General features: G+C 40.8%; 1 protein-coding gene across 2 annotated transcripts in view; it reads right to left on the reverse strand.

Annotated features, from left to right (window-relative positions):
* The window catches only part of nrxn3a (neurexin 3a), a 227550-nt gene that overhangs the window by 112115 nt on the left and 101876 nt on the right, over window positions 1–13559 (reverse strand). For both annotated transcript variants that reach the window (XM_068338595.1, XM_068338594.1), the window contains 3 exons: window positions 10273–10566; window positions 9255–9402; window positions 8271–8654 (listed from right to left, as the gene is read on the reverse strand). In XM_068338595.1, the coding sequence (XP_068194696.1) occupies window positions 8271–8654; window positions 9255–9402; window positions 10273–10566 (826 nt within the window). The remainder of the gene's footprint in view (window positions 1–8270; window positions 8655–9254; window positions 9403–10272; window positions 10567–13559) is intronic.

The following is a 13559-nucleotide window of genomic DNA, read 5'->3' on the forward strand; positions in this document are numbered from 1 at the left end:
CTTTCACATCACAATCCAATATATGAGGATGCTTTTAGAACCTGGTCATTCTCATTATATTTATGCAGATGGACTAAGCTGCACATAGCAATAATCTTTTAATAGTGTTAAAGGCAACGTGTCCAGGATGTCACTGACTGCTATTCAACTGACCTTCTTCGGATCAACAAGAAACCACAAGAGGAAACATAATGGACTTGATTTCTATTTAGTTGTCTGGAACATAAATAATGTTTCAGGATTACTTGTCTAAAGTTCCTCTGACATTGCAATGTTATCAGCTAAATGAAGAAACTGCTTCAAATAATTCAAATCTAATTCGTGAAAGATGACATCAGCAAACTATGCTGGAACCATTTAGCAAACCCTTTCTTGGCTCCAATAGAAAATTGATTAATCAGTATTTTAAGGTATTTAATGCAAACATTATCAATTTGTTCTCATCTTATTTTGCATCTTATGTCAGGAAAGCAAGATTCCATTACATGTGGACTTTTGAGACAAATATGAAACATGTCAATGATAAATTTAGTGTTAATGAAAAAAGACGTCATGAAAGCCTGACTATCTTTTTCCTATTAATTAAAATAAATGTTTATGCAAAATTATCCTTGAAAAAGATGAATTGTAAACCCCATACCACACTGACCAGTAAATTTTCCTTTCAAAAGTAAAAATGAGAATCAGAGGAAATAATTATCCAGTGTCAAGCTGGACAAAGGCAGAGAAATACTGCAATAGAAAGATAAGAGAGCTGTTATTTGATTTGATAGAAAGAGCAGTGGACATTATTAAAGGCTATACTGTATATCTTAAGCATTTCTCTCACTCTAAATTTTTCTGGTAGGATAAAAGAAAACTGGTTAGAAGAGTTTTCTGTCTGACAGTCTTATGTAGAAAAATAGGTAGCTTGGCAGGACAGGCTGGACCTAACAGCGATCTCATCCCCACCGAGATCCAGTGGAGATACAGAGAGCCGAGGAGGTAAACAAAAGCAGGCTAGGCTTACGGCTAGAGCTACTAGCCACCGGTGGGTCAGACCCTCGGTTCCTCTGTCATCATGGGGAACATAAACTGCCAAACAAGGTGGACAAACTGACGGCGCTGTGCAGGACTGAGCAGCGCTACAGGGGAACCAGCTAGTTTGTGTTCTCTGAGACGTGGCTGACAGACTTCGTACCTGATGCTAACATCGGACTGACCGGCTTTGAGTGGACTGGGACACGAACACCGCCGGTAAGAAGAGGGGAGGTGGTCTGATAATATACACCAACAACACATGGTGTCATCCAGGACATGTAACCGTGAAAACAAAGCTGTGCGACCAAGATCTGGAGGTAACAGTAGGGCCTGTTAGCATCAAGCCCTATTACCTGGCACGTCAATTTTCACACGTCATTGTCCTCGCCGTCTACGTCCCTCCACGTGTGGACCCAGAGACGGCGCCTGTCATCATGACCGGTGACTTTAACCACGTCACCCTGGACTCATCTCTCCCTACAATGGCCCAATGTGTAGACTGCTCCAAATGGAAGAACAGAACCATCGATCTGTTTTATACTAAGGAGGCATAAACATCCCCCCTCCCACCCCCTAGGTAAATCAGACTACAACCTAGTGTAGCCCACCCACATCCCGCCGGTTAAACAGCTGCCAGCAACAACCCGGCAGGTCAGGAGATGGTCCCCTGAAGCAAAGGAGATGCTGAGGGACTGCTTCCAGACCATCGACTGGGATGTCATCGTGGGCTCACATGGGAAGGACGTCGACGAGGCAGCCCAGTTTTTAATAGATTATATAAACTTCTGTGTGGAAACAGTGGTCCCTGTCAGGACAGTCAAGTGTTACCCCAACAACAACCCTGCATAACCATGGGGGTGAAAGCTGTCCTGAACAGGAAGAAGTGGGCGTTCAGGAGTGGGAACGAGGAGGAGATGAGGAAGGCCCAGCAGGCAGTGAGACTCTGCCTGAGGGAGGCTAAAGAGAACTACAGGAGGAAACTGGAGAACCATCTGGGGCGCAACCAGGTGCGTGAGGTTTGGGGGGCCATGAGGGCCATCATCGTCTATGTAGAGGGCCACAGTACAGTGGACTGGAACATGCAGCGAGCTGATGAACTCAACAGCCTTTTTAATCGGTTCAGCTCCCCCGCCACTCTATGCTCCTGTCCCCAGAGTTCCTCCGGCCCAGCTGACCAGAATCTACATGCCTCCTCCTCCTCACCTTCATCTTCCCCCAAACCCAGACCTTTCCCCCACCTCAACTGGACCTCTACCTCATGAGCTGGATCACGGACTATCTAATGGACAGACACCAGTACGTCCGTATGGGGGACTGTTTGTCATCAGTGGTGACCAGCAGCACAGGGGCTCCACAGGGAACCATACTCTCCCCCCTTCTCTTCACCCTCTAAATGATGGACTTCAAGCACAGCACATGCCACATACAGAAGTTCTCGGACGACACCGCAATTGTGGCATGTATCAGGGAGGGTGATGAGAGGGAGTACAGGAGGGTGGTGATGGACTTTGTGGGGTGGTGTCAGCAGAATGAGCTTCAGCTAAACATCACCAAAACCAAGGAGACGGTGCTGGATTTCCGGCGAGCACCCCCTCCCTTCAGCCAGTGGTCATCGGGGGTAAGGAGGTGGAGGTTGTTGGGGCTTATACTGTAAGTACCTGGGGCTGCAGCTGGACGGCAGACTGAACTGGTCGTACAACCTGGATTGTGTGTACAAGAAAGGTCAGATTGGGATGTTCTTCCTGATGAGGCTGGCCTCCTTCAACATCAGGTCTGAACTGCTTAGACTGTTCTACCAGTCCACTGTGTCCAGTGTGCTGTCCTACGCCATTGTGTATTGGGGTGGTGATGCCAGGAAACGGGACACCGAGAGCCTAGACAGGTTCATCCAGAGGACTGGTTCTGTGATCGGCGAGGACCAGCACTCTGTGGAGACTGTTCTAGAGAGGGGGACAGTATCCAAGTTCAGATCGATCCTGGGAATGCCACCCAGCCCCTGCACACCACCTTCGCCCAGCACAGACGCTCTTTCAGTGGCAGACTGCTGTCACCAAGCTCCTCCACAGAGAGACTAAGGACCTCCTTTGTGCCCTGTGCCATCAAAGGGTACAGCAATTCTCTCAGAAGGACAGGGGATGAAGCTGAAGCTGCAGGGTCATCAAGGTTGGCCAAGAGGGGTTAGGTTAGACTGGGGGAGCTGGGATGCATTGGGGATGCACTGTGGAGATACTCTGTGGGGTCCTTGGTTTCAGTCCACAGTTAAGTTCATCCACTTATTCTTCTATCTTCTTCTTATGCTTTTTCTATGTTCTTATGCTTCCTTTCTTTGTTATGTGTACTGTTGTTGTCATTAATTATGTAATTAATTATGTTAATTATGTTAATTATGTAACGTCTTTCTGTCTGTTTCAGTCACTGCTATGTGTATTTTTTTGTATTTTTGTGAGCAGATGCTACACTGAATTTCCTTCAGGATTAATAAAATATATATCCATTTATCTATCTATTTGGTATCTCTTCTTGAAAGTTAATGGTAACTGTCAAAACTCACAGTTCACACAACGGTGGCACAGCAGCATAGTGCACGTAGCGTGTGTGTGTGTGTGTGTGTGTGTGTGTGTGTGTGTGTGTGTGTGTGTGTGTGTGTGTGTGTGTGTGTGTGTGTGTGTGTGTGTGTGTGTTTCTGTCTGTGTGTATGTTCATCATTTTCGTTGTAAAAGAAAAGGATGAATCCAATATTTTATTCCAGTTGTTTGGTTTCTTCTTACAGGACTTTCAAGTCAAGTAATTCTGGTAATTCATTTACTGGGGCAGCAGTGGCTCAGCGGTAGAGCGGACGCCTTCCAACCACACATCGCCCAGTTCGATTTGTACTACCGTCGGACATCCAAATCTGACATCCTCGGAGTGTGAGCTGACTGTGGGAGGTGTCAGCTCACCTCTCGGACCCTGCAGAGGTGCCCGTCCCCTTACAAGTTGCTCAATTGGGGCGCTACCAGAAGTGGGTGCCCTTCACTCTGCCTCCCCATGTACTGTTGTGTTGTGTGTTCACTAACTGCATGCTCGCAGGCCCCTTGTGCGCTTTATGTTTCAGGGGCCTGCAGAAACATATCATCATGTATCCAACATGAATAGTCATGTATAGAGAGTGAAAAAAGTCCTTTCCCCGTTAAGGGGATTAATAAAGTTGATCTTCTTCTTTCTTTTTCTTCTATACTACTTTAAGAAAATCATGTACACAGGGAGATACTCCGGACTGCTCACACACTTATGGACACACCTATGGACCAATCCACCTGAAGCACATGTTGTTGGAGGTGGGAGGAGCCGAAGAAATCAGACAGAACCCACACAGGCACAATGAGAACATGCAAACTGCACACGGAAAGGACTAAAACCAGAACCTTCTTGCTCTGAGACGACAGTGCTACCCACAACACCACTGTTCTGCACTTGGAGTTACCAGCGCCATGTATTGTATATTACATCAATGGTTATTAAATGATGTTTTACAATTTAAAATATGTATTTCCAATGAAAGTTACTGTACCTATTTTTCTAACCATTTACATGAATTATTGAACAAAATGCAGATTTCTGGTATTTATTAAACTACAACATATAGAACCACAACTTGTCCTCCACATAACACTCCCCGATTGTGCTCCAACCTGCATTTCTAAAATATATACTGTATGTAGCACATAAACACCTAAAGTCCTTCAAAATAAGCAGTCTTGTATTGTTGTTTTGGTGTTGTTTGGATGTTTTGCATATTCATGTCCTTCATCCTCAGTGGCAAGATGATATTGTCATGTCCATTCACAGATCTTGAGGAAGGTTTTAAGGAATTTCCTATCTTTTCTGAAAATCTACAGTTTATCATCCTGCTTGGACTCAGTGAAATAAACATTAAATGGTGGATTCCACAGTTTCACCGGTCTTGTTAGTGTAAATCCACCTGTTCTGGCCCACTTTCTGTACTGTGGTTGGTGTCTTCCTGCAGAAATCTATTGATGGTCCAGCCAAGTGATGTTTTTGCAACATTTGGATTGTCCTCTACACTACAAATGGCCTGCCATGGCTCAACAGCTTTGAGTTATTGGGACCCAGTAAGAAGTCCTTATATGTATTGATTTCAGTAGTAAACCTTTCAGAAAGTCAGGCAAAATAAGTTTGTCTTGAGTTGCAGGAGTGGTCTTGTGGAAGAAAATACCAAGGAGCCCCAGAAAGATGTTGATGTCTAAGTTGCTTACTTCCAAAACAGACACATTATGAGTTATTATAATCTTTTTTCCTCCCATGAGCTTTGGAAAGTTGTCTTTCCACCTGGAAGGATAATCTCCTTCATTAACTTCTTAGTACAAAAGCAAGCAGGAAGCAAGCCGTAGTGAAAGCATTGTCAAGCAAATCATAAGTCACCTCTCCCAAGTTACTGTACCTCCTGATATATACCATAATTTTTGGTTGTCAAATGTTCGTGTCAACTTTGCTGCCAGTCAATTGAAATTCTGACTATGAATCAGGTCACAGATTGGTGACTGGTGGTAGTTGCAGCTGTAATAAAGCCTCCCTTGTAATAAAGCCTAGCACTTCTCCTACACAGTCTCTCATCCACTTGAACTTTAGTTTATTTTTGTTTGTTTTTTTGGAAAAAGTCCTTTATATTACCAAATAAGTCATTTTACCTCATTTGTAGACAAAGTGTAATGGATTTGTAAACTTTGCTGTGTAAAACTATGCAACTCCGATCCTCCACTGTTCCCTCTACTTGTACAGAAGCTTGGCAATGATAGAATGCATTATGGTTTTAAAGTTTCAATCATAAGTCTTAGTATTATGACATGGAAATATTTTTTGTTGTCAAACTTAATATTGAGCCAGTTCAGAGCCTCGCTGATATATACCTCTGAAGCATTTTAGGCAATTCCTAAATGTTCTTTCAAAAGTCTTTTGGCTTCACAAGTTATGCTTGGGGTTCATATATAAACTTTCAATGATGATCTTTTCTATTTTGTATTCTGGGAAATTCACATGAAAATGCATTAAAGGGACAGTAAAGTCAAAATAAACCAGGTCTGTATTTGAAGATAATTACACAAAAGGCTTGGTGGCATTTTTATTCTTTTATGAGCAATGGGGACTTAAAAAAACAAAATTTATCATAAGTTATGGAACGCGCCATGACAGCGGAATTGACGCAATTGTAGACATCACGGTGAATCCATATCAGCGCAGTTATTTAAATATACAGCAAGCGACAACGCAAAGAGCCGACAGTATCACATTAACTTATCAGGATATCATCTATAAACATATCATCATCAGATACTGAGGACGAGTTCTATGTGAACCCACCTGGGGGTGTTATTACCCCGTATAATTATCAACCGATGTACAGTATGCGGAGGATGAGAATTAACATCTAGCGACTCATCCCAGGTGGCTTCATCTGAAACAGATTCTGACAGAGATATAGAACTAGTTATAATGTCCTGTTTTGGTTTACTGTGTGTATGTAAAAGACAATCGCGCTACCAACTCTAACATGCTAGCCAGTCAATGGGATTTTCCAAATTATGTTAGCATTGAGCTAACCGCCATTCGTTACTGTTGGACTGTGTGTGGAGTTAATTACTCTTATTTATATTAATATGTCTTGTACTTACGAAGGTATAAGGATCAGGGCCTGACATGCTGTTTTTGTATGTTTTATTTCAGTGTCGCAGATCTTCTCAGTAAAATGACCTGTTTATCGCCTTTCATATTGTTTACTTTTCATGAGTGCCATAATCGAGTGATAATCTGGTCATAAAAACATTTACGAAATACCTCCAGTAGCTCCAGACACTAATTAATTACCCACTAAACCTTGGAATTTCAGAATAAATACTGGTGTTGAAACAACCATTCACATCACAGGTAACCATGGTTTTATCGGGTTTATGGCTTCAATCATGGTATTGTGCTCTAATGGCTGCCCTGACTGATGAAGCGCGGGTGTCACAGATGACGTATGACCCCACGTGACCACTGGATATGGAAGCTGCTGCAGTGCAGACCACAGGGATGATGCCAGACATCCGAATTTTTCTTCTTCTGTTTTTCATAATGATAAACAAAATATGTCACTTAAAAATGAGTTTACAGTCCCCTTAAATAATCAATTCATAATTCTCTGTGGCAAATTTTGATTATGTAATGTTTTTGATGTGAAATAGAATACATTTTATTCTAAAATATTGATGCTTGAGCAGTTATAAACTGAAGGTTAATTGATCAAGTTATGATACATTATAATCACCTATACACACCTCCAAAGTCAGCTGCAGTAAGGTCTTATGGTATGTTTTATTAGTTTTATTATTTAATGTTGTATGTGTTAAATAAAGTGATGTATGTATAGATTTATCTATAATTATTCAGCACTCAGACAGCACAAACATCCACCGAGACAAGTCAAGTTTCTTGTTATCTTATAAACACATCAGGCTCATTAATAATTTGGAAGTTATGCAACAAAATAAATGGCTGTCTAATTCTTAATAAGACAAGTATTTTAGCTTCCTTTTGAAGAGGCATTAAAATTTGAAAACTAACCATATTAGTTCAGGTTTCGCTCCAGTTTGATCTTATTGAGATGTTTATAGCATTATTGTTATTTTTTTATTTAGTCACAGGAGTACCTTTTCTGTGATTCCCAATAATGTAACTTTGTTGGATCATCACATACCTTGCATCCAGGTCATACTTTGGTGTAACCTAGATCTAATGAGGTGTCACCTCGTAAGATAGGAATGGAGGTATTATTCATAAACTTAGATGCAAAACTAACAATTGTGCTCTAGCTGATTAAAAAAATCATAATTTGAATCACTCCGATATCACTCCGAAGAATTGTTCATTCAACAATTTTTTTTTTTTTTACTTTTTTTTTTTTTTTTACTTTGTGTACTCATCTGATCCCTGAAACGAAATTAAGAGCACACTCTAGTATTAATTCTTAATCAAACACATGCATACATATTAGTGGGTACAGGCCCCTGTAGCACACGCAAAGCACCTGCACGCACATGAACACGCATGCACACACACACACACACACACACACACACACACACACACACACACACACACACACACACACACACACACACACACACACACACACACACACACACACACACACACAACTTCTAAGTTGGAGCGTAACAAGCACTGGTTTATGCACATGCCAAAACAGTTTTTACCTCTCTCACAGGTGCGTGACCAGTAGCCAGTGCCGGTGCAGTCGCATATGAATCTATTCCATCCTTCTTTACAGATACCTCGGTTTTTGCATGGGTAGCTTTCACATTGCTTGCCAGATTGCTTGTTGCATGAAGGTTTGATGCCAGCTCCATTTTGTGCCTCAGCAATCTGGCGGATATCTTTACTTCTACCATCAATGAAAAGGTCCCGTATACAGCCAACATAACCATAGTTGAGCATTGCTGTCCAAAGTTCAGTAGGCAGGATAAGGTTGGTGCGGTCAGTGGGAAGCCCTCCCAAATACATGTCACCCTCCAGGTCGAGAATCTCACTTTCACCACTGGCTGTAAAAGGGGTCCGTCTACTGTTAACAGAGATGGTGCCTGGAGTGGAGACAGAGCAGGGATCAGCTAATGCACTGTATTGAGATACTGGAGAAGTAGCTCATCAGGAAAGCATACACAAATGATGCACGGCTGTACAGCATTCAAATAAATTTTAATCTCTTATCATTAGTTTGTGATAGGTCTTGTCCTAATTATTGAACAATTCTAGAAATCAGCATATTAAGGTTTAGTGTTTTTTTCCTTTAATACATATCTGGGAACAAGAATCAGAACATTAAGACTTTTAAATGCTTCTATTACCAGGACCACAAAAGACCCCCTTGGCAATTTCAGATTAATTTAAGACATTAAAAAAAAAACAACTGTGTTTTTCAATTCATGACTTTTAGGACTCCATAAATTTTGGCTCACTATTCTTCTTTTTCCTGGCTTTGACCAGCGGGTAAATATTGCCATTATAGCATAACTAAGGGCTATTAGAGTCTTGCCAGTTCTGGTTTACTTCTTTCAGTATTTTTTAAATTAAATTCCTGTACTCAAGTACTTTGAAACATTGCTAATTATTAAAATATACTAAGATTATATTTAAAAAATTATAGTACACTTCTTTGTATAAACTTGATCAGGACAACTAACCTGAACGTCCATCTCTCTGGATGTCCACGTGATACCAGGCACCGTCATTAACCTTTGTCTGCGTTGCTTTTACCTTGATAGTTCCGGAACCCATATCCAGCAATAGGTACAGGCTGCCATCAAGCAGTTCCACCGCAAAGAAATCCACCTGCACATAGGTATGGAACAAATAAGCAGTGATTATTGTACAATAATTTACCAATTTCTTTATTTGAATATTTCAACCCAATTCCAAAAAAAAACCACCCCCAAATAACGACTTAATAAAATGAAAATGTAATGTTGTAAACACTATCAGTGGTTTATATTTAATGCTTAGTGTTCAAAAGTTCATTGAGTGATCATTGTGAATAACTTACAAGGATACACCTTTCATAGGGGCGGCAGTGGCTCAGTGGTAAAGCGGGCGGTAGAGCGGGTCGTCCTATGATTTAAGATCGGCGGTTCGATTCCTGCTCTCGCCCCCCCAAAAATACCCGGAGGTGAGCTGACAGTGGGAGGTGTCAGCTCATCTCCGGAGCACTGCCGAGGCACCCTTGAGCAAGGTGCCGTCCCCTTTACAAATTGCTCATTTGAGGCGCACCAAGAAGGAGCTGCCTGCCACTCTACCTCCCCTGCATGCCTAAAGGCCCCTTTGTGTGTGTGTGTGATACAGGGGCCTGTACTCACAAATATATATGTATGCATGCGTTTGTAATCAACAACTTTTTATACCTCTCATTGCACCTGTCTAACATGCTTCTCTCATAATTTTCAGAATGCACATGAAAATACATTTCATTAATTACATTAACCATATTTTTAATAGACTTCTTCATGAATTTAACATTTTTCAAAATGATTACATTAAGGACTCGCATTTGATTTGCAGTAAAGTTCAATAAAGTACTTTTTTTAAACAAAATAATGTAGAACTCCAACTGCATCTGACATAACATTATTAAGTTAAGTTGAGTGGTGTTTTGCAAAGCAGAAGCAGAAATTGAAACTGTCAGTGACCGAAGGGTTTACGACTCACCTTGGTATTCTTCTGGCTGCGGGCGGTGTCTTTGCGTTCTTGGGGTTTGCCATGGGTGAAGAGAATAAGGCCATTGGGCTCCGTCGTACGGAAATCAAAAGAGATGGAGCCCATCCGCTTGGTGTTCCACTTGGGGAGACTGATGTAGGCCTCAGGAGTCTCAAAAGAAATGGGGTCGAGAGTAGCCACATTTTCACACTTGTAGGACACTTCACCCTGGATTTTCATTTTGGGGTCCACAATTCGAGCTAAACGGGACAACTCAAGACGGATGTCATTGTTCTTATACACCACCTGTGGAACAAAGATATTGCCATGGTTATTATTCAATTGAGATATTTATTTTTAACCGTAATACTTTCTGTTACTTTCTTTCCAGCTTTAAAGTGACTGCAGTTTGCTCAGATTTATTTGTACACAAATAAGGTTTAGGTTAAATTAAACCTCCATGACACATGATGACACCTATGGTACAGTAAGTATATGCGAAAACCACCAGGCGATAACCCTAATCGTGACCCCTAATTGTGTGTGTGTGCGTGTGTGTCGTACTAATGTTATCCCAAACATTGATCTTTTCTCTTATCCAAGGAAAAGGCAGTGACAATGGTGTAAATTGAAGTTCCTGATAGAGTTTGGCACACCTTCAACCACACAGGCTGTTGTTTCTGAACGGTCACCTGTATTCAGGACTTCTATCACATTATTGGCCAGTTATTACATTATTGGCATATTACATTTCAGAAATGGAACATTTATTGCATTATCAGCTGTTACTACGTTATTTGATGTTATCACATTATTGGCTTTAGCAGGGCTGCATAAAGAACCAGCATAAAATCTGGAATATAATGGTGCAATGAGCAAATTGTTTGCATTTATGGTAAATAAAACCATTATTTAGAAAATATAACGAAACAGAATTAGCAAATTTAGACATCCTACTATGCCTAATGTTCAATTAGAATGACCAATTTTTTTTTCTGTACAACAAAATTTCTATCAAGCAAAATTTTCCATCCAAAAAAGTGGTTTGAATAAAGACATTAAGAAGCATTAAGGTTGTGTTCCTTGTTGTTGCACTATATATGTATATCCATTCTGATTTGTTATTATTTTCAAACCCAGATCCATATTTCACATCTATTGCCACTAAACTGCAATTTTTCTTTATGGCTGAATGTTTTTATGATGATGGAAAACAAATATGTAATAAAAAAAATAAAAAAAACCTCAAGTGGTCAATCTTTTATCACAGCAGCTCCAAATGCTATCAATAACAATGGTAGGATGGACTCACAGAGGGGTATGTGTGTTTAAATTGAAATCTGCTGAAGTGGAAAATTGAAGGCCCTTTTTTTAATCTAATTCTCCAGCCAGAGCAACACCCTCTGCATGGCTATATCTTCAGCACATACTGTACATACACAAAGCAAACATAGACACAACTCCATATCACTGCTTCTTTATATTAGTGTCTAAAAGTATTATGACTGGCTGTGAGCTTAGATTGAGAGGTCTGGCTAAGATTATCAATAATCCACTAGTAAATATGACAGTAAATCAACTCATCTCTTCAGGTGCTTGAGAATTAGATGGCAAATTGTCTTTTTCCTCTATACTCCGATCATCTTTTTCCTTTGTTGCCTTTCCTTATATTTGAGTTACATCAATCCTGCCCCCCCCCCCCTCTCTCTCTCTCGCCCTCCCCTTTACTTCTCTATTTGAAGCAGCCCCTCTTTTCACTCTGGCTTAACATAAATACTTTGAGCTTCTTGAGTCCCAAAATAATTGTGTTTATATACAACTGCTTAAAAAAAAGGGAACACTAAAGTAAAATGTTGTAGATCTGAATGAATGAAATATTTTTATCAAATACTTTGTTCTCTCCATAGTTGAATGTGCCGACAACAAACTAACACAAAAATTATCAACAAAATTCAAATGTATCAACCCATGGAGGTCTGGATTTCGGTGACGTGCAGTGAGGTTCATGGGTGGTGAGGCACTGATCTCATCATAATTAGATTTATAAACATATGAACCTACAGTGTAGCTTATTCACAATTTAATTATCAACAGTGAGTGGGTTATTTTTAAAGACTGAGAGCAGAATTATTTACACGTACAAACTGCAACACACAAATAAGCACAATTGAATAAAAAATATGTTTAATATGTTGTCACCTACATGTTTGTTTATATGCTGTGTTTACTTATAAATGAAGTCAATGCGCCGCTCCTTGCCTAGTAAAGCAAGGAGCGGCAAGGCGAGCGGAAAACAGATGAATGGCTGTAGTTTGCTGTTGCTTCTTTTACGGCTGGTGTAATATATAATTACATTCATTCAATGTATATATGTGACAAACGTGACCAACTACCTGGCGCCCAACCAATCAAAGCGCACCTGCAGGAAGCAATCACGTGAACAATATGGTGTAAGGCATTGGGCAGCGAGGCTTTTTGTTGCGGTTACGCCTTTCTTCCACACAACAACACAGATATCCGGGACGAAAACGCTGGCCAAAGGGAAGTTTTAGAAAATCCCTGATATGTGTTGTCGTGTGGAGGCTGTAACCAAAACTTTTTCTATCCGGGTGCGTCTCCCTGCGATGAAAACCGCTGTCACGCTAGTGTGTGTGACCCGTTTCTGCATGTACACACATAATGGACAAAGCGAAAACCAACTATTTTCTGACATGTAACAACTCCATGTCGAAGACGCGTTGATATACGTGCTTGACAGTTGAATGTTTGTTAAGTTTACAGTATATATTTTACATATTTATGTGTTCATTCATTCATTCATTCATTCATCATTCATGTATTCATGTTCCTCGCCAACGCCAGTTCTGGGCCAGACTGGGATGTGCTGCCTGCTGGTGGGAGAACTCTTTTTTTGTTTTTGACAATATTTCCCCTGCTTTAGAAAATGGGTGTTTTCTAAAGCCAGAGTGGACAAAAATGTTGTTTTTAAATAAAAAAACAATGATATGACTCAAGCATACTCACTGGCTATACCTCAACGTTACAAGAGAACAATCATTGTCCATACCCCAACTGCAACCACCCTCCTCTTACTGTAAGGGGAGGGTGTCGTCATGTCCAAATGCTCATTTTCCATACTGCCAGTGTGTGTGTGTGTGTGTGTGTGTGTGTGTGTGTGTGTGTGTGTGTGTGTGTGTGTGTGTGTGTGTGTGTGTGTGTGTGTGTGTGTGTGTGTGTGTGTGTGTGTGTGTGTGTGTGTGTGTGTGTGTGTGTGTGTGTACTGTAGACATGTGCAAGCA

Source organism: Antennarius striatus, chromosome 17 (assembly GCF_040054535.1).
Source record: "Antennarius striatus isolate MH-2024 chromosome 17, ASM4005453v1, whole genome shotgun sequence".
In the NCBI taxonomy this organism is placed as follows: domain Eukaryota; kingdom Metazoa; phylum Chordata; class Actinopteri; order Lophiiformes; family Antennariidae; genus Antennarius; species Antennarius striatus.